Raw genomic sequence first — 20,260 nt, 5'->3', positions numbered from 1 at the left:
TTATATCTCAGGGAGCTGAAATCAACAGGGCAGCTGCCTTTTGCCCCTTGGAGGTCATCAGGGATGTACTTGGTAGGTCCCAATTGCAGCAGAGCAGCAGGAGATGGTCCAGCGGTTAGAGTGTTAGCCTAGTACGCAGGAGAGCCAGGTTTAATTCCTGGCTCTGCCACAGACTTGCTCTGTAACCTTAGACAAGTCACTTAAGGTATGTCCACACTAGGAGCTGGAGGTGTAACTTCCAGCTTGAGCAGGTATCCTCACACTAGCTCTGATCAAGCTACTGCGTTAAAAATAGAGCACAGCTGTAGCAACAGGAAGGGCTAGCTTCCCGAAGTGCGTGCCCAGTGTCTCAGCCAGGTTTATCGGTGGGGGACTAGCCCTGGCCATGGCCACACTCTACTTTAGCACACTAGCTCAATCAGAGCTAGTGCGAGTATGCCTCCTTGAGCTGGGAGTCACATCCCCAGCTCCAAGTGCAGACATACCCTCTGTCTCTCCATGCCTTGGTTCCATCTGTACGATGGGGATAAAAGCACTGTCCTGCTATGGACCGGGATATAGGCTGTCTTGCCTAGTGGTCAGAGCAGGAGTCAGGCCTAGGGGGCAGAGCAGGGATCCAGGGTGAGGAACAAAGCCAAGGGTCAGCACCAGAGTCAGCTGCCAGTTACCCGAGCCAGGGGCCAAGCCAGAGTCAGAACCAAGAATTGAAGCTAAGGGCCAGAACCGAAGTCAGATACCAAGTGCCAGAGCCAAGGGTCAAGCCAGAGTCAGGGTCAGAAGTTGGAGGCTAGTGTTGGAGCCAGGACTGGTCACTGATGATTGAAGGGGAGGTGTAAGAGCAGGAACTTGAGGAGAGGGAAGGATCAAGCATGAAGCAGGAACACAGTGGGAACAGGAGCAGAGCAGGAGGCAGGCACAAGCAGGGTCCAATGCAGTCACAACAGGAAACCATCTTGTTGCTCAGACAAACTTCCTGTGCCTCCTCCTGGCTTAAATAGCATAGTTGGACCAATCGATGGAGCCAGGAGATCCTCCAATCAGAGCTCCCGTGGGGGGGGGGTGCCTTGGCTGGGGCTATAGCACAACTAGCTTCTCAGCCCAGCAGGTTTCAGCAGGCATTGAGCAGAGGCCAGGATGCAGCAGCTCTCTCAGGGGGTCTTAGGCCTCCGCTCAAGACCCAGGATCTTGCATCTCTGACCTCACATTAGAAAGGATGAGCTACTCAGATACTAGAGTAAGGGAAGCCAGATCATTATTGAAGATAGATTCTCATGTTGTACGGCTCTGAAGTTCTTAGGCTGCAAGCTCTTTCCGGCAGTGACTGCGTGTCTATACAGCAGCTAGTGCTGTGGGACCCTGGTCCATATCCGGAGCTCTGTGGTGGCACAGCAACGCCAATGATCATAATAAAAAGGGGACCATTCTTTGATTTTTTTTTTTTAAATTGCTCAGTGATGAAGGGTTGGATTTTTGTAAAGATATTGTGAAACCTGAGGGTGAAAAAGTGAGATGGTGTGGTACTCCGGGCAGGAACTGTGGTTGCCCGGGTGTGTCTGCACCATGGGACTCTGATCCTTGACTGAGGCCAGTGCAATACAAGCAATGAGGATGAGAAGCCAGTGGATCATGCCCTTTGTGTTGTGAACTCCCAGATCTCAGAGTTAGCATGACATAAGAAACATCAAAATACATCAACAGCAGCAGAAGGAACCCCAGTGTCCCACTCACCACCATGATCTGCTCGGTAACAAAGAGCAGGATTTGCTTAGGGTCTGCAGCAAACATTCCACTGTAAAGCTTCTCCACCAGCTTCTGAGTGAAATAGGAAACGTTCACCACAGACATAGGCACAGCTACTTCCGCCCCGCCGTGAGGGTCACTGTCGCCTGCAGGGAATACAACAGGGGGACAGCGCTGTCAGATGCTGGAGCATAAGCCATGCTACCATCGTGCTGTCCCATCTGAGGCGGGGATATTGGGGGACTCAGACAGGAGACCCCCAAGAACAATGCAGGTGCTGCAGCAATGAATGTTATTGGTTTAGTAGTGGCATAATTCCATTGGCCAATTTGGAATCCATCCCACAGTGGACTGCTCCCCACTACCACACCGAGACACAAGAGGGACAGCTAGTAAGTCACCCACTCCACTTCCTGAAGTGCTTTAGATTTTTCTTAAAGGTTTCCCACTGAAGTAGTGCCCAGGTGCAAGCCCACTCAGGTCTCATCTGAGATCACAGCCACAGCTGTTATGCCTGTAGGCAGGTAATAGCACAGCCAGCGAAGTCCTATTTTGGTTGCGCTAGATTCCATGCTTCAGCTCCATTCTCACTAAGTCTGCTTTAATAACAGCAGCAACCCCTAGAGTTTTTCAAAGGAGGGCCAGAATCATTACTTTCATTTTAGAGATGGGGAAATCAAGGCACAGAGTCAACCACCAGGCCAGTAGCCAAGGCAGGAATAGAACCCAGGTTTCTTGGGTCCTAGTCAGGGGCTCTGTCCATTAGACCCACACTGCCTCCCCTATGGAGTCTTTGCTCTCAATGCCAGATTTTTAATCTTTCTTATAGCAGGGGACACTAGATGGAGAAGCTTGCCGGTCACATGGCAGGACCGCAGTACTTTCAATGCACTTGCTCTTGGGAGCATTTGAATGCCCCATGCAGCCTACAATGCTAAGATACCAGACCAATATTTCAGCTGGTGTTTCTAAATCTCTTAAGAGAACACAGTCAGATACCCCAACCTAAAAACTATCTAGCTGAAGATCTGAAGCTCATCACTCACCTCTCGGTCTGGAGGAGCCAGTTTTCCCACCCCCTTGGCTGATGATGTGGAAGATATCCATAGCAGAACGCAAGACTTCTGTCTGGAAATGTCTATTCTGCTCCCTGGTGGAGTTTTCTGCAGAAGCCTGCACAACCACAGCACGAAACCATCAGCACAGTGCTAACACAACAAAGGGCACAAATGCTGACCACCTTACTCAGCCTTTACTCATGCAAAGTCCACTGGAGATATGACAATATACACAGCTGAGGATCTGCCTCAACTGAGTAAGGATTGCAGGGTATGATCCAATATATCCAGGGTGGTTTGGGTTGAGGTTAAGGGCCCACTATAATCTGGGATGGTTTAGGACCAGGATAATCTCAGATAATTTTAGTGCAGGGTATAGGCCCAGGATAATGTGGGATGGCTTGTGTGCAAGCCCAGAACAACATGGGATGATTTGGGTTCAGGGATGTAAGGTTTGGTGGGACTTGAACCCAGACCCACAGGGCTACTCCTAACTAACATCCCCACACTGCAACAGCCATAACCCAGCCACACCCTTTGTACCACAATCCACAAAGGTTTGATCCCAGGGGAACATTCTGCCTCAAGGGATCTGACGACAATGGTTTTAGCAATCCCTGATTGGCTCTTGGTCCCTATATCAGCCCATGGGGCCTAGCAGGAAGGGTCCAGGCAACAACACAGATCCCTAGCTAGCTGCTGCGACCACCCTGTTTCTCTGTTACTGAACTCCCGGTATTGACCTTGGTGCTGATTTGGATTCAGGCTCCTGACTGACCCCTGGAATCCCAACACAGACCCCAATACCTGGTATTGAGCCTTGGCCTGATTCCTGGCTCTGACCCTTGGCTTACCTCCTGAATCTGACTCCAACTCCAGATTGACTCTCACCTTGACTCTTGACCCTGATACTGGCTCTGACTCTGGCTTCAGTTACAGGATCCCAAGCTCCTGTCACTAGTCCTGCCTGCCTTCACCCAGGAGCCTGACAGGGGTATAACTCCAGATGTCTTTGGTCCAAATGCCAGTTTCTGATCTCCTGGAGCACCCCTCTTAGGGAGGTGGGAACTGGTATAGAGAAAACAAGGGCTGTCGCCTCAGCCAACCCTTAACCTCATTCTACAACCAAAGCTTCACGGAGGCTCTGATAAAGCTTAATGCATTTCTGCCATGCCCTATGCGCTCCTGAGATTAAAGGGATCCCAGCACCATGAGAAAGGCCATCCTCACAGAGAGCAGCAGCAGGACTCCCAGCGACCTCCCAAGAGAACCGGTTCTCTGGAGATTTTCACAGCCCTTTTGGCAGGCTCAGGAGATTTGGATAGCCTGGAGAAGCGTTCCTGCTTTTGACAGCTTCTCTGGACTGAACCCCAACTACTTTTTAAGCCTTCAGAGATTTCCCCCTCACTCGTCTCTTCTGAGTGGATCGGACTCACAGAAAATGGAAGCCAAAATCAAGAGCTGAGGTTCAGTTCTACTTGTCTTAAAACCAGTGACTGGCCTGAATCAAAACCCCAGATCTAGACTCACCTGCACTTGGGATATTCAAAATATAAACCTGGATACTAAATTTGCAACTACTTCCTTCTTTATAGTGGGTCGATCCAAGAACCCCTGCTTTGGAGTGTGTGCAACCTGAGTCCAGACTCAACTGGTGCAGCAGCCATCCATCCATCTGTGCTTAGAAGGGGGTTTATTTATTTATTTTTTTGTCCATTGAAAATAAATGATTTTTTAAGTAAATCAGCACACAAGACAACCCCATATGGGATCTCACGGCATTAATAGAATCCATGGGCTGCCTTAGAATGTCATGTACACATTATAAACGGACAGGGAAAGATTTTTTACTGGCCAAGATCTAACTCCAGCATAATACATTTCTCCAATGCAAGTTACTATTGGTGCTGTGTACAGGTAGTATCCTGCCTTGGGTTATATGAATGCATGCAGCACAGGGGAATCTCTTCCCTACAGGGCAGTTAGGCTTTCAATTCTAGCTGGTTATCCTGAATAACATAACTGGAGGTGCCCCATATCCCAGCAGTGTGGTCTGGCCTCAGGCCCTCTTGATCACATGGTGCTTGCTAGGAGGAACTGCAGACAACCCCTTCTCGGAGTAGAGCTGCTCAGAATTTTTTTTTTTTGTCAAAACAGTTTTTTTGATGAAAAATCATGTTTTTGTCGGAATCTAAGCGGTTTGAAAAACATGCTGATTTCAATGAATTCTCACTGAAAAAAGGAACAAAGCATTTTGATAATGTCGAAGTGGAAGATTCTGACATTTTTCAGAACAGAACGTTTTGATTTTGTCATGTCAAAACCAGCCTTCGAAGTCAAATTCGTTATTTTAATTTATTCTTTTTAAGTTCACAAAGGTCAAACCCGGAACAAAACGTTTCCATTGACCCGAAACAAACTTTTCTAAAAATTTTGTTTTGTGGGAAATTTCAACATTTTTTTTTGTTCTGTTTCAGAAAAGGAAAGTTTTGGAAATTGTGGAATATCTCGCAAAATAAAAAAATCTGGTACCCGCCCAGCTCTATCCTGGAGAACTTGAAAGGAGTAGGTGGGGTGCAGACCCTTCTGAGTCCCTACATCACTGCAGGGTGCCTCCTGTGTCATCCCCCCTCCCCGACTCCCAATGCAGAGTAGCGAGGGTTGGAGTCTACGGCAATGAGACCTCAAGAAGTAGCTCGAACGGGTGCCCCTGTTTGTGCGCCGGGATGCTGGCCAGACTCTCCATCAGCAGGATGCGCAGGAAGTCCCACACTTGCTTCTTGGCAGGGTGCTGGGGCAGTGGGGCAGCCGGGGGGTCGGGACAGCTGTTTGCTTCAGTGGCAGCTGGACCGTTGAAGGGCGACAGGCCTTCAAAGCCTCCCTGAGTAAAGACAGCAGAGACAATGGCACTCAGGGGAGCTTATTTTACCAGCATTGCTTTCTCCCCACAACTGAGCACAGCTGCTACAGAGAGCAAAGGGGAGGCAATGCAATATGGCCATAAAAACTAAGAGCCAGGACTCCTGGATTCTATACCTGCCTGTGTCACACTGAGTATGCCTACCCAGCAGCCGGGCGGATGCTTCTCAGCACGGGCAGATATACGTGCGTTAGGTCCGCTCAAGCAAGTGCCCCAAAAATAGCAGTGCAGCTGCCATGGCATGGGCGCAACTTGGGCTAGCTGTCTGAGAGTGTATCCAGGAGGTTGGGCAGGACTGTTCTCAGATGGCCAGCCCGAGCTGCCACAGCCCACTGATACTTTTAGCAGAGCTAGTGCATGTCTTCTACCTGTGCTGGGAATGACACCTCCAAGCTGCTGCGTAGACATACCCACAATCATTCTGACTATGGACAAGTCATTTCACTTCTCAGTGCCTCAGTTTCCTCAGCTGTTAATATTAACACCAAGAAGGGTTTAGTGATGCCTAATACACATACCAGTGCCCCAAGGATGCCAAATAACAATAATAGTAGCAAAGCTGAAGGATGCACTCAGATTAAAGGGGCTGCAGTATGTGTGAAGCACTGTTAACCCCTCCGCCGACTTGTTTTAAAATCAGGAATGGGGGAATCAGCTGGCAGCTGAGTGGGGTTTGGTGAGTGCAGTGGGGCTGGGGCGGCTGCTGGGGTAGGGATGCAAGGGAGAAGCAACGTCCCCAGTGGGTGAGGGGCGAGCAGCTGGCTGAGGGAAATGAGTGCTACATACTCTGGTGAAGGGGTCACACTCAGAGGGGTGGTTCTTTAGTAGGGAGGATGGCAGTGCACAGGGATGGCCCCGGCCCCACAAGGAGCATTGAGATTAAAGAGTTTGGCTGCATCACACCTGGAGCCGAGCCACCCATTAGTTATCACTGACCAGTGATCCAGGCCATGGCTAAGAGGAAGAAGACAGGGAAGGGTGAAGACACCCAGCAGGGAACACTGGATTCAATACATTGGCCCCTACATTTAGGTTCCACAAAGGCTGACAGCTTGAGGGGCACGGACCATGGGATAGATCCCACAGCTCTGACTGGGTACGACTCACAACAGCATCAGCAGGGGCTCGGTTGGACTACCGGGGCAAAGGTGTCAGCTGGTAGTCCAACCTGGCTCAGTTGGCTCAGTCACAGCCATCCAAGCTGGTTCACACTTACCTGGTGCGCCCCCACATGGAAGACGACACTGGCTAAGGTTTGCACGAAGTCTGAGCAGCACCACACTGGGTCCTGGGGGTAGCTGTGGTAGATGAGACACAGGAACTGCATGACGTTCCCAGGATAGGCCACCTCCCAGGAGCCCTCTGTACCTGCAAAGGGCTGAACACCGACAGGTGCATCTTGTCAGGGCAGCGCTTCACTTGCACGCGTGCTGAGCTGGCACACCTTGCCTTGTTCTTCTCAGCAGTCCCCAGAGATCTGAGTGGCCTCGGCTTGGCCAGAGCTGGAGAAGTCACGAACGAATTGCTCCAAGGGCCACAGGGAGCAGCTGCTTAGAGCCACGCGTTCCTCTCCTGAGCCTGAACACAGCTCTAACCACAAAGCTGGGGCTTTCTCCACTCAGAATGGGCAGGGGCTGGGGCCCAGAAGCACATTAGGAGGGGCCAGGATCCAGTCCGCAACTCTCAGATCCTAGTCGTAAGCGCAGACAGGGTCCCTCTGAAACCCCCTACTCCCAGCAATGATAAAATGGCCGAGTCAGTAGCTGGCAGCCATCAGCTCCCTGCCCACCACTGTGCTGTCACCCCTTGGGGAGGGAATGGGCTGCCTCAAGCAGAACTCTCCTCCACTCCCTCTGTGGGCCTGCGCACACACAGCCGGCTGCTCACCTTGTTCACTGTGGCCTTAACCATCTCTAGCAGCAGGGCCACTGCCTCTGTGCACAGCCCAGTTTTAAGGACGTCCTCTGTTTGGTGGTTCTGCAGGAGCCACTGCAGCATGGAGTCCAGATCTGCCTGAAGGAAGGGAGAGACGTTCGAGGAGGAGGCTGCTCACAGGGGCACAGCTGCACCCTTCACTGCTTTTGGAGCAGTCTAGAGCGATGGGTGAAACCTCCAGGAGGTTCCTGTTCTTTCCACGTCCAGCCGCATCAGGCACAAGGACAGTAGAACCTCAGAGTTACGCATACTTCAGGAATGGAGGTTGTCCATAACTCTGAAATGGTCCATAACTATGAACAAGACGTTACAGACTTCAGCCAGGGGGAAGTTGGGGCTGCAGCTGCAGGGCTGGAGGATGGGGCTTCTGACCCTACGGGCCATCAGGGCTCCCAGAGGGGGGCTCAGGGCTTCTGCCCCGTGGGAGCACCAGGGCTCAGGGGTTTAGACCTGGGGGGGAATGCTGGGACTTGGGGTTTCAGCACCGCAGCTCCATTCTGGCTTCAGGCCTGAAGGGGGCGCCAGTTATCAGGGCTTCAGCCCCGCAGCTCCACTCCCAGTTTCAGCCAGGGGGGAGCACCAGGGCTCGGGGCTTTAGCTATGGGGGAGCGCTGGGGCTGAAACCGGCACTCGCCCTGTAGCTAAAGCCCTGATCCCTGGCACCCCCTGGGGGGCTGAAACCAAAACCAGAGCCGTGGGGCTGAAGCCCCGATCCTCAGTCGTCCCCCCACCCCTGGCTGAAACTGAGAGCAGAGCTCTCGGCGCTCCCCTCTGGTCTAAAGCCCTGAGCCTCGGTGCTCACGAAGATCGGAAGCCCTGAGCCCCCCCATCCGCCGGGAGCCCTGACCCCCCCCACACACACCCTGCGGCTGCAGCCCCAGTTCCCCAGGTGCTGCAGCCCCAAGGCAGTACAGTATTTGCTTTTTTGTGGGGGGTCTGCATTGCTGCCTGATCAAGGACTTCCGGGTCCACATGGTGTTCAGTTGACTGGTAAGTCTGTAACTCTGGTGTTCGTATCTTTGAGGTTCTACTGTAGCTCCAACCACCACAAGCTTCCCCAGCCTGGATGCTTGTGTTGTCCAGGGCAGACGTTGCTGGGCTGCCTCTCCGTTTGGAGCCACTACAGAGAAGCAGCTTAGGAATCCTAGGGAGCACAGCAGGGTCACCTAGCCAAGGTGCAAACTCTCATTCACCCCCCACACCAGCCTTTGTGGGGGCCTTACCTTGGACGCTTCTGGTGGGTCACATTGTGGGGTTCCCAGGAATAGCCCAGAGACCAGCAGGTAGATCTCAGGAAGGTGAATGTGATTAATCAGACATACTTGTAGCACCGTTAGTCCGAAAACTAGGTAGGGGCCATAGTCAGGCATTGGGGGCCCTCTTTTCAAATTGTCTAGAAGCAAAGGAAGAAAACATGCTTTGAACGGCTCAGTTTCCATCCTGCATTAGGTGCAGTGGAGAGGGATGGCTGACTGACAACGACCGGCAGTTCTCTGGGGCCCAAACCACCCTGCCTTCCTACTGTCAGCAACCCCAGCCGTTAGAAGAATTTCTCTGACACTAACAAAATAGAAAACCACCCTCCACTCTCATTCGCATGGTGTGACGTTCTCCTTGTGCACTCCCCAGTCTCACCTGGGGGAGTGAGCAGAACAGGGTTGCAGCGAATCTCAGAGGGACTAGAAGGTGGTGACTGACCAACTCACAGATGTACAGACCAGTTAGACTGACCTCCTGCACAGACCAGACCACACAATCTCCTCACCCAGTGATTTCTGGTCTGGAATCCCCAGCCTGCAATATGATGGAGAAGGTATCTCCCAGCCCGGCAGTAAGAGATCATCCTGCTGCTTGGACCATACTAAGCTCACATCGAAGTCAATGGGAGATTTGCTATTTTATGCAACTGGACTGGTAGCCCCAGCCGATTGCTTCTGCACCAGGGTCAACATAGTTTTCATGAAACTCTCCCTGGAAGAGGCTATTTTGGGAGCGAGTCTCATATCTGGGACGTACCCATTAGGATATCCAGCCCCATGGAGCTGTTTTCTACCCAGCGCCCGGCCACCACTCCCTCCTTGAACTTGCTCAGTAGTGTGGGATTGTGGAGGAAGTGCAGCAGCAACTTGACCCCTATCACAACGGTGCTTGGGTGCAGATGGCTTTGTGTGAACATGAGGAACCAATCAGGCCCTAGCGCCAGGAACATCTCTTCTTGAGCCCTGGGAGAAACACAGCATGAAAAGTAAACACGTTAAAGACACTGGGGAAGATTTGATCTAGGAGCCTACATCACAATGGAGAGTTTATTCTCTGAAATCACTTAGGCCCTTACTCTGAAGAATATTTAGGTGCCTAACTCCCAGACCTTTGAGGAGCTGGGCAACTGACTTAGGCCCCTAAGTCACTTACGCTCTGGATATCGTGCCCACAATCTGGTGCTAAGGAGGTTCATTAGCTTGTTTGTCCACATAGTTTGAGCCATCTGATCCCTATGAAACCCAATTTAATTTATTCCCAGACAAACTACATCAAGATGGAGTCACAGTTAAGGTTAACATCTCCGTAATTTAGTGTAAAACACAGGACAGGGATGTTGTAATTATCCCAACCCAAGCATTATAAACCTAGAACATTCAAAATTAAGGTTTAAACTTGAAAGAAATTCCAATATGCTAATGTATGCAAATGCACACTTAAGGCACCCAAGCAACCTTAACTCTGCCCTGTAGTGATGCAATAACTGTGTGATTAGGATTAAGACATTGTAGTATTTGTAATCTCAGTTAGATGAAACTGCTTTTTAAAGACACATCGGATTTCTTTTCCCCTCACAGAACAGATATGGAAACCGTGATCTCTCTGATCTGACTGTTTGGCAACTGTGGGAAAAGTGTTGTCTATTTAATAGATATCACTCTAAACCTCAGATATCACACTGGGGAAAAAAAAAACTCTGAACCCAAACTTGACACATTCCGCCTCTCTCTCATTGACTGATGACACTCATAAATGCTAACTGGATGTTGAGCACTGGTCAAACACAGAGAGAGAGGGGGAACCGCGAAGGAGCCACAGTCCCTTCTCCGCCCACTCCATCCCCAAATGGTTCTACTTACTCAGAGGACAGATGAAGTTTGTCTGAACACATTACATCTAACAGCATCTTCAGTAACCGGTTTCGGAGCCAGATTGTTTTCCCAGATGTTTGGCTTAAGGCTACAATAATCAGAAGGAAATAAAAAGTAAAGAGGAGACAAAACGTGTTTCCAGCACTTTGATGAACAACCTTGTTTGTAGCCAATACAAATATAATTGGTTGTTAACTGGGTGAAGTACGTGTGAACATTTGGAAGTGGGGATCCTGCCACTGTAAGTACTAGTCATTTCTGAGTTCTGTTCCCAAAGCCCTACCATTAGGGATGTTTAAAACTAGACTGGACAAAATCCTGGGCAATGAATAATCTGTAGGGAACAATTCTAGACTGGGTGGAAGAGAAGGCTGGAATGGATGACTTCAGAGGTGTTTTTCCAACTCTAAACTCTGTGCATTGAAGTTCAGGCTACCAGTGTCTCCATAATGTATTCTGTTGCGTGGATGTGTTGTATCCAGTAGGACCTCCATTGGGACCACTCATAGGACAATAAGTAACAGGAAGTCAAGGTGGCTGGCTCTCCCAGCCGTCAAGTCAGACACAAATGGGGTAGACATTTAGAAGATGCATGGCTCCTTGCACTGCAATATGCACTTGCCCTAGAGAATGCCCCTTCACCCACATGGGACTCCAGCACAATGCAAAAACTACAGCGGGCCAGCAGCAACAACCACATTCCCATGGAATCCTGGGAGGGAACTTTCACCCTTTCATTCCATTGTTTTTAACCCACAAACATTGCTCTCTGTGAAATTTCAACCAAATGGACATTTCTCTTCCTGGAGACTTGTGAAAACCAGCACTTGAGGGGCTTTTGGTGCAGTGACCAAGCTCTGCCAACCTAACTGCAAGGAGAGATACCAGAGGGGGGGAAAGCATAACTAAGCACGTCACCTGGCTTTAGAACAGACCTTCCCAGACATGACTATTCTCTGTCCCTTTACTACCCCTGAGCTGTTCACAGTAGGGCCCTGACCCAGCAAAGCAATTAATTTTGAACTCCTGAGTAGTTCTGCAGTATGTCCCTCAGGGGTCTGCCCTTCCTGCCCTCCTCTCCCCTGCCCTCCCCGAGCACAGCCCTGCTGCATTTAGGACCTGCCCCAGGGATGAGGGGCAGCATCCATCAGAATTCATTCACCAAAGGGACCTCCTTACCTTCTCCTGGCGGATCAGAGATCCCATCCAGGCATATCTGACTTTCATCCACAGACGAGGGCTTTAAAGTGTAAACAAGGAACAATCCAATCCTTTCAGAGAAAGAGGAAATCATTTTGGTTAGCAGCATTTCCAACTATCACTATTGTACTGTGAGTCTCATGATAGTTGTTGCCTTTCTTAAAGCCTCAGCTCCTGGAGTCATGGGATTATGTGAGAATCTCGGCTTTCATTAATAGCGTACGTTTCTAGCCCTTGTGGAGAAAAGCTTGAAAATATGACCCCCTAATGACTCAAAAATAAAAATAAAAATGATCCCCCCTTTTTAAAAAAAACCCTCATAATTTTAAAGCCAGTTTTGTGATTTTGGGGGCCTGACTCATGATTTTTGAACCAATGGATTTGGTAATATTGGGAAAGCAATACTGCTCGTGCCTGGTGTCCATATCCCCTTGGGAGCTCCCCTCATAGTGTTTCTGAGTGACACCTCACTGGCTTCCAGGCATGCAACACCCAACATGGAATCTCTAGCAGCCCAGCAGGAAACTGCTGTGACAACTCCTTTTCACTTGTGAAATGCTTGAATACCATTTTTCAGTTCTCATCATACATGGATGAACGTTACACACGCACAAAGCAAGTGAGTGATGTGCATTCATCTGACTCTGGGAGTGGTGTTCCCTATAGACTAAAATACCACACTATAAGAACACTCCAGACATTACAACATACTTTAGCATTCCCCCAGGTTCGGGACAGTACAGGTCCCCTGTTTTTTAATGATGCTCGGGGCCTGCTGCACGAGCTGCTCTCCTGGAGGCTGTGGGACAGGGGCTGTCTTTATTTGCTCACACTGTACAGCACCATGCACACTGTCAGATCCAAGCAATTAACAATAAATAAAACTTAGTAAGTTGCAGCCACCCTCATCTTTAATAAAGAAAGAGGCTGCCAATAGAGACTGCATGTCCCAGAATGCAATGCTGCATCCGGACCAGAGTGATTTCATTAAAATCAAGATAGAGCTTTGAATGTTGGCCTGTGTCATCTTGGTGGCCCGCACCCCTATGTGTGAGGGTTGTGGACAGCACCGGATGGGTCTCAGCTGGTCTAAAGGGTAGAGACTGACCAGTCTGGGCATGAGCTATCAAATACTGCAGTATTGTGTTTCAAGCAGCTCTTTCCTCAGACAGCAATCAAGGGTTGGAATTCTCTTCTCCAGAAGGTCCCGGCAAAGGCAGTCTCCATGAGATTCAAGAATAAAATGGCCAGTTGGACATCATCTAAGCAACGGGATCAGACACCCATCAGCCTCGGTAATCTTACCTACCTTGAGTAGTTCCTTACGCTTTGGGTCATCCCACTGAGGTCAAGGGGCTACCTGTGCTATATTCACTGTAAGGGTCACAACTTGGCCGGGGGTGATTCTCACTCACTTGAACAGGGCTGAATTAAATGCTGAATTGGCTGTCAGTGGAGTTTTCCCCTACGATTCCTTGGAAGGGATCTACAGGGATTCTGTCTTTGTCCAGAGCACCAAGCAGGGCTGGATGTGGCGACTGTGATCACACAATAGGATTCCTGTGCTTGTAGGGGGACTGCTCACTTGTGAGCTGAGAAAATACTGCATGGTTGGGGTTACCTAAGAATGTCTTTGGTGTTGAAATAGCCCTGCAGCAGGTAGGAGAAAATGGTACAGATAGTGGTGACTCGTGAGCAGCTGATCTCGATGTCGTTGAGGAGGAAAACCAGTTTGGGCACCATTTGCATCTGGTAGGCGACTTTGGTGTTCCGACATCCATCTCTGCATCAAAGCAAGAGGAACGTTAAAAGCCTTTACTGGAAAGAGCCAATTCTGCCGAGTTTCTGCTAAAAGGGTTCTGCGTTCACTCTTTGTACCACGGACTTCTGACGTTGCCTTGGCAACCAATCAAAACTCCGACAGACAAATTGAATATGTGTCGGAGATGGGGATCTGAAGCCTTCTCAGTGTGTTCCTCCTCCCCCCTCGCCTTTCCCCGGAAACGTCCGCCTTTCAGCGAGTTCAAACAAAACAAAGTTATTGACTTGGAAAGCCCTGAATTGGTGGAAATAAATGCTGTTCTTGTAAAACTCAGCAAGAGACATCAGATGGGATCATGCCTGGCTTTTCAGTGCCAACAGAATGGAATCTACAGGCCTCATTGGGGCAGCCGGTCTGTCTTGCCCTGTCTCTCCAAAAATATTTAACTCTCTCGTAGAGCTGGTCGGGAAATTATTCTTTCCTCTGTGCAAATTTGGGTTGGGGAAGTTCTTAAAAATCTCAAAATTATTTGGTCTAAATTTCAGTTTTAAACCTGAAATCTTTCATTAAAAAAATTGGGGGGGGGGGGAATTTCACCCTTGATTAAATGAAAATGTTTTGACTAAAAGGTTTTGGGGGTTTTTTTGGCAAAGATGTTTTCAACCAGCTTCATTACTTTTAAAAAATCAAATGAATAAATAGACATCTGGCTTTCTATTAGGACTTGTCTGTAGTGTATCCAGCATACTTTGGGCACTGAATAAATAACCAATGAAAAATAATAAGCCATCTTCTCCCTCTAAAAGTTGAAGATCTGAAGAATTCTGACATTAAATTGATCTCCCTTTGAGGGCATTACGTCCCGAGATTTGCACTGCAGAATAGCGACTGCTCCAACCAGTCCTTACAGATGCCATTTTCCAGAGCAGTTGTGTGCATAGAGCTAGACTGTAACTACCAAACTCAATCATCTGGACTTGTTGAATGGAAACATGTGAAAAACTTACCATCCAGTCTAATCAGGCAAGATGACCTACTTTCTTTCTCTAAGTGCTATGGGTCAAGTACTCTGCTGGTGTAACCCCACTGAAGACAATGCAATGCCTTCAGCTAGCAATTTGGTCCTATGATTCTGCGACATGGCCAACAGAACCAGTAAATGAAAGCTTGGATTTTCACAGGGCCTTAGAAGAGCTAGTTGCCTGCCGTCTTCCATGAATTTTCAATGGGATCTGGGCACATAACTCCTTTAGAGACATTCAAAAATCCCAGCCTAAGCTTATTAGTTCATCCTATCTCTGCCATAGATGCCAACTATGTACCTTGAGGGCCGCAGGATCTCCACAAGATGTGAAAAGAGGGCAAGGTCAAGATTTTCTGGTGCATTTGACCAAAGCTGAAAGACAAATGAAACCAGAGATTTCACAGCTTCTCGAGTTCAGCTCCTTTTTCTCTACTGACATGAGATTAAATAAGTTTTTAAAAAAATCAAACGTGTTTCTGCAGCACATGCCTTCATCCCGAGATCTCAAAGCACTTTACAAACATTAGTGAGGCCTCACAACATCCACATGAGGTAACAGAGTGTGTCTATTACTGATGGTGAAACTGAGGCACAGTGCTATTTGCCTACAGTGAGTTAGTGGCAGAGGAGAATAGAATCCGGTGTCCTGGTTCCCACTTTTTCTTCTCTGACCAACTGATAGCATCCCAACTACACCCATTTGGTTTAAAAACAGATCAGAAAACATGCAACACATACAATCTAGTATGAGTCAGAAATGCCTGGAGGAAGTGTGGCCCAGTGTAAAGCACACTGGCCTGGGACTGAGTGCATTTGGGTTCTGACTCTGTCACTGTTCTGCCATATAAATGAGGTCTCGGTGCCTCCATTTTCCCATCTGCAAAATGGGGACAACAATACTTTTCTTTGTAAAGTGTTGTGGCTGAAAAGTGCTGTATAAAATATATGTATTTTTATACCATGTAAAAGCACATGGATTAAGCTATGTTGGAAAAAATATATATACCATAGAGTACATTTTTAAGTGAACTTAAAATGACATTTTTCAATTTGCATCAAGTGTGTCTTGGATTTAGGGGGAAAGGAGTAAAATAAAGCACAAAAAAAGGATAATTTCAGAAATATGGAAATGAATGATCACGGAGAGAGGGAGAGAAAATATATCTGATCGCACGGTGCACAAAAGCAGGCAAGCTGCAGTTTGCACCCAGATAACGAGCTTCCACAATCACTCTGACTGACATGCCCCAGAGAGATCTGCCATGAGTCTGTCTCTGAAACACGTACTTGTGCAGCCCTGAATAGGGACTATTGCAGGCACTGAGATCACATAACGTGAGCAGAGTAACAGCAGAATGCAGGTGCTTTAGAAGAGAGCTAGAGAACAACTCTGGAGGCTCCTTGTTCTATAAAGATCCTCCTTTATCACATAGCCTGGTCCACCCTGGGGCCTGGAACACCAAGAACTCTTCAGATTCAGCTCAGAGGCACGTGGACAGCAGCAGGACTGTGGGAACTGGCCTGGTTAATGCTCACAAATGCAGAAGCTTCCTCCTTTGCAGGGGTTTTCTGTGGTCAGAGTTCTTGGTCAGAGTGCAGAACAAGGTGGGTTTATTCAATGAGACTTTTTGTGACAGGTCTGGTAGAGCTGAAACTTTTTGCAGGGGAGCCATCTTTACCAAAGAACAACACCACACTAAGTGGAGGTTTGAGTGTAGCCTGAGCCTGAATTGCAGGGCACACATGGTAACACACTCAGCCAATCTGGGACTTTCACCTTTTTCTCCCAGGGGAAGTGCCTAAGGAGCCATCCCTGGAAACAAAGCACTGGAAAACAGATTGCAGGGACCAATCCTGCTTTGGCCCAGTAGGTGGAGAGGGGTGGGAATGGAGGAGATGTACTATAGGTCTCTCCCATCACTAATTTCTATGAAACTGGATTCACCCCATCTGAGTGCATGATAGAAGAAATTCACTCCACTGTTAGGATCCCAAAGCAGGGCCCATCCAGCACATAAGCCCCATTTATTGACCCAATCCAGGGTAGTGCTGACAGCACCACCCAGCAGATGCTCATTTACTCACAGAATCCATCCCTAAGCCCTGACTTCAGTGATGTATAGAGCTTTGTACGGGCCCTCTGCCTTGGGGGGAATTTCACCCTACAAGCAGGTTCCACGCTCCAGAGTAGGAAACAATCTCATATTTGTTCAGCTCCTGGAATGATCAGGGCACTTGGACAACTGATGACGGGGTGGCAGCACCAACAGGACAAGCAATTAATCCCCAGCCCATCTCAAATTACAAAAATACTATTCTGGATCTGTTGGCTGGAGCAAGACATAAAAATAACTTACTCTCCTTGGGGGAATCTAGAGACAGACCCAAACTGTACTGGAATTCAGACTTCAAACACCCCAGGTCTGGACGGTACTTATATGCAGGGTTTTAGTTCAGACCCACACCGGATAAGTTGTAGCCTTCTCATCAGATACAGCCACAGAACGAAATTTATACTCTAGAGCCTCCTTTAATATAGCTAAGGGAACACATACAATATTTAGTAGCTTTACCTCAAAGTTACTGAGAATGTATTGGAATGCACTGTAGTTCTTTATAGTCGAGGATTCCAAGCCCAGCTCTGCCGTGCCTGCTATGGAGAGCACCAGCTGTAAAATCCTGTTGTTTAGCAGCTTTGTCTTCCTCCTTAGTAGGTACACCAGGAGCTGAAAAGAGTTATTGTGCATTCATTGAGCCCAAAAGCTGTAGAAAGCACAGTAGAAAATACAGTCTGCATCACTGACCTTATAGCATATTATCCAGCGTTATTACTAAATATGACATGCCCAGCACACTCCAGACACAGTATTCATACATGCAGCATAAGACTGTCACTTCAAGCAGTGAGTGAAGTTTTTAAATATACATTGAAAATGTGGGGGGATGTAATTGGCAGGCTGGCTTGCAGGAGGAATTTAACAGCAGAGCAGGAGTATTTTTGGGTAAGAAGCAGCAGGAAGGAGTGAAACACATATAAACTTGTGCTGCAGGAAAGTTACCAAGAACAACGTGTGAATACACATGGAGAGCTCACTACACTGTTACTCATGTTATTAGTTGTTTGTGAGAGGAGCAGATCAAAAATTCAAATTTCAACTTTTATTTATGAGAAACGGGGACACGTTTTTGTGAAAATTTTCTCGTTTTTCAACTGGGTCTAGTCGTGAGTGTTTGGGTGATCGCTGCTGTATCTGGAAAGTGTTCAAGAAGCTCCTGAGTTTCACAAAAGTTAGAAGGAAGGATTATTCACCCAGAAATATGCACCAGAAAGTGTGTATGTGGGTAATTCACCATTGATTAGTCTCCCAATTAGAAAGCTTCAGCAATCCAAACAGAGAGCAAAAACAATTCCATGTGACACAGGTAACCAATCGCGTAGACTGAACAACATATAGCAAAGAGTCAAGAATCCAGAGTCTGACAAACTGCAAAAACTGGCAAACACTTACAAATAATGAAGACAGTCACAGGAATCAGAATCGGATGGGGAAAATGGGCTAAATCCATCAGATCATTCATTCACAATGAATAATTCAGCCAGCTCTAACATTCATTCAAATAATGCAGTGTGTTTTTCCAGATCCAGGGGGTCCTCTCTGTTGCTCTTTTAAAGATACCTTCTATGCACAGTAGGACTAATTATTTATTGAGACCTCTCTTTATCTTGGGTGACACCAATCATTTCACTTACCCAATGACACACTCTGCTGAAACTGCAGACTTGCACCTGATTTCCACCCCAAAGTACAGTAGAATATACATCATCATCTTCTTCCACAAGCCAGACCCCAAGTTCATTCAAAACTCTGGGAGCCAACCCTACTTTCGAAGTTGCACGGTACCGCTGAGTTTGGGGCAGCTCGAATGTTACATCCTGAGATGCAGACTACATTTTTGCCTCAGCCCAGTTCCTAGCAAAAAAAAGACCCTCCACAATTATCACTAACCGTCCCCATTACTGGCAGGCTCAGCAGAGAGAAGTTGAGGACTTCACAGGCCATGGAGAAGGAACAGAGCTCTTGCCCTAAAAGCAGTTTTCCGGATGAGGGTTGAAGTATGCTGACAGAGGGCAGTACTTGGGGGGAGTTTGCACAGCTGCTGCCTATGCATTACCTGCTCTGAGGGTAAGGTCTTAATACAATGGCCAGTGTGACACCTTCCATTTTTCCATTATCGTAACAAGTAAGCGAAGATGCTGTGAATCTTCTGAAGATTGTGAGTCTCATTGGCTGTGTCTGGGAGTGAGCCCTGCCTGGCTGTTTTCACCAGCAGCAGCTGAGCTGTGATGGAGATGATGGGCACAGGATTTAGGGCTCAGTCCTGCAGGTCTTACTCTCAGGCTTTCCATGGGACTAACCTTAAGGGCTGTAGGCCTTTAATGCCTCACTCCCATTAGCTGCAATGGCCTTTGGGCCAGGCCCTCAGAGAGGCCGAGAACACATAATGCAAGTGAGGCAAACAGCACCTGAAACCAGAGGGGCTCATTCTCACCTGGTATCCGCCGATGTGGCTCATCAGCTTCTCACTCATGGGACTGCGGTTCAGGACGGAGTTCAGGACTTTGACTGCGGCGTACATCGCATGGTCATCCCGGGCCATGGCAATGAGGCCTAGCAGAATAGCTGGGCCACCAATAAAGTTCAGGCTGTTAGCTGCTGGGCAAGACTGGAATACTCGTACTCCTGGGGAGAGACCAACAGTTACTAATCCATGCATCGACATGGAACAAATCTAGAGCTGGACATTAATGGGCACATGACTGCAGTACAACAGAGACACCCTGTTACCATGCTGCATCTCTGGGCAGGGGAGAACTTTCATCCCGAGAGCAGACTGCAGTAAATCTCGGAATTCTGCTGCATCTGAAAGTGAGGGCGGTGCGTTTGCTTAAACAACCCAACCAAGAGAGAGATGGGTCTGAGCAGCAACGCCTGAATTGGGATCAGAACTCCAGAGAAAGACAATCTGCAATGTTAGTCCTGGCCATTATTGTCAGGGTAGGGACCAGCCATGAAGCTGGGTTCTAGATCTGAATCTCTCCCACGTTCAAGGTTATTCTGAGCCAGGGTTTTGGTTTGGGCTCATCTTTAAGAAAACGCAGCATAAGAGAGATGAAGAGAAATGAAACTGCAAGAGGAAAAGGTAGAAATGCCATTAACTAATTGAGTCTGGCAAAAGGACTCATTGCTCTACAGTATGTGACCATGACATCATTCCCAATGATGCCTATGAGACTTTGGAGCCACATCCATTACATATATCTGAACAAGATCACTACCAAATGCCTTGAAGCTTAAGGCATTAGAGGCAAGTTATGCCCTCAGATACACGTACATGCTGGGATCCCATTGATTACATTGGGAGTCCTATGTACACATTTCAGGACAGAACATATAAACGTCTGAAGATCCAGTCTGACTAGCCCCAGCT

The 20,260-nt window shown here is 48.2% G+C and overlaps 1 protein-coding gene across 15 annotated transcripts in view; it reads right to left on the bottom strand.

The window, feature by feature from the left end:
• The window catches only part of WDFY4 (WDFY family member 4), a 247,143-nt gene that overhangs the window by 126,944 nt on the left and 99,939 nt on the right, over nucleotides 1–20,260 (bottom strand). For 10 of the 15 annotated variants that reach the window (XM_073353062.1, XM_073353061.1, XM_073353064.1 and 7 more), the window contains 13 exons: nucleotides 19,322–19,512; nucleotides 17,344–17,496; nucleotides 15,069–15,142; nucleotides 13,606–13,767; nucleotides 11,964–12,055; nucleotides 10,773–10,872; nucleotides 9,670–9,875; nucleotides 8,877–9,046; nucleotides 7,606–7,731; nucleotides 6,935–7,096; nucleotides 5,482–5,679; nucleotides 2,787–2,913; nucleotides 1,729–1,886 (listed from right to left, as the gene is read on the bottom strand). In XM_073353062.1, coding sequence (XP_073209163.1) covers nucleotides 1,729–1,886; nucleotides 2,787–2,913; nucleotides 5,482–5,679; nucleotides 6,935–7,096; nucleotides 7,606–7,731; nucleotides 8,877–9,046; nucleotides 9,670–9,875; nucleotides 10,773–10,872; nucleotides 11,964–12,055; nucleotides 13,606–13,767; nucleotides 15,069–15,142; nucleotides 17,344–17,496; nucleotides 19,322–19,512 — 1,919 coding nt within the window. Of the gene's footprint in view, nucleotides 1–1,728; nucleotides 1,887–2,786; nucleotides 2,914–5,481; nucleotides 5,680–6,934; nucleotides 7,097–7,187; nucleotides 7,221–7,605; nucleotides 7,732–8,876; nucleotides 9,047–9,669; nucleotides 9,876–10,772; nucleotides 10,873–11,963; nucleotides 12,056–13,605; nucleotides 13,768–15,068; nucleotides 15,143–17,343; nucleotides 17,497–19,321; nucleotides 19,513–20,260 lie in introns of those variants that run through there. The other 5 variants (XM_073353071.1, XM_073353072.1, XM_073353074.1 and 2 more) reach the window with 5 other exon arrangements.

This window comes from Lepidochelys kempii, chromosome 7 (assembly GCF_965140265.1).
Source record: "Lepidochelys kempii isolate rLepKem1 chromosome 7, rLepKem1.hap2, whole genome shotgun sequence".
Lineage (NCBI taxonomy): Eukaryota > Metazoa > Chordata > Testudines > Cheloniidae > Lepidochelys > Lepidochelys kempii.
The sequence above is the reverse complement of the archived record's forward strand: the minus strand, read 5'-3'. Positions and strand labels throughout refer to the sequence as shown.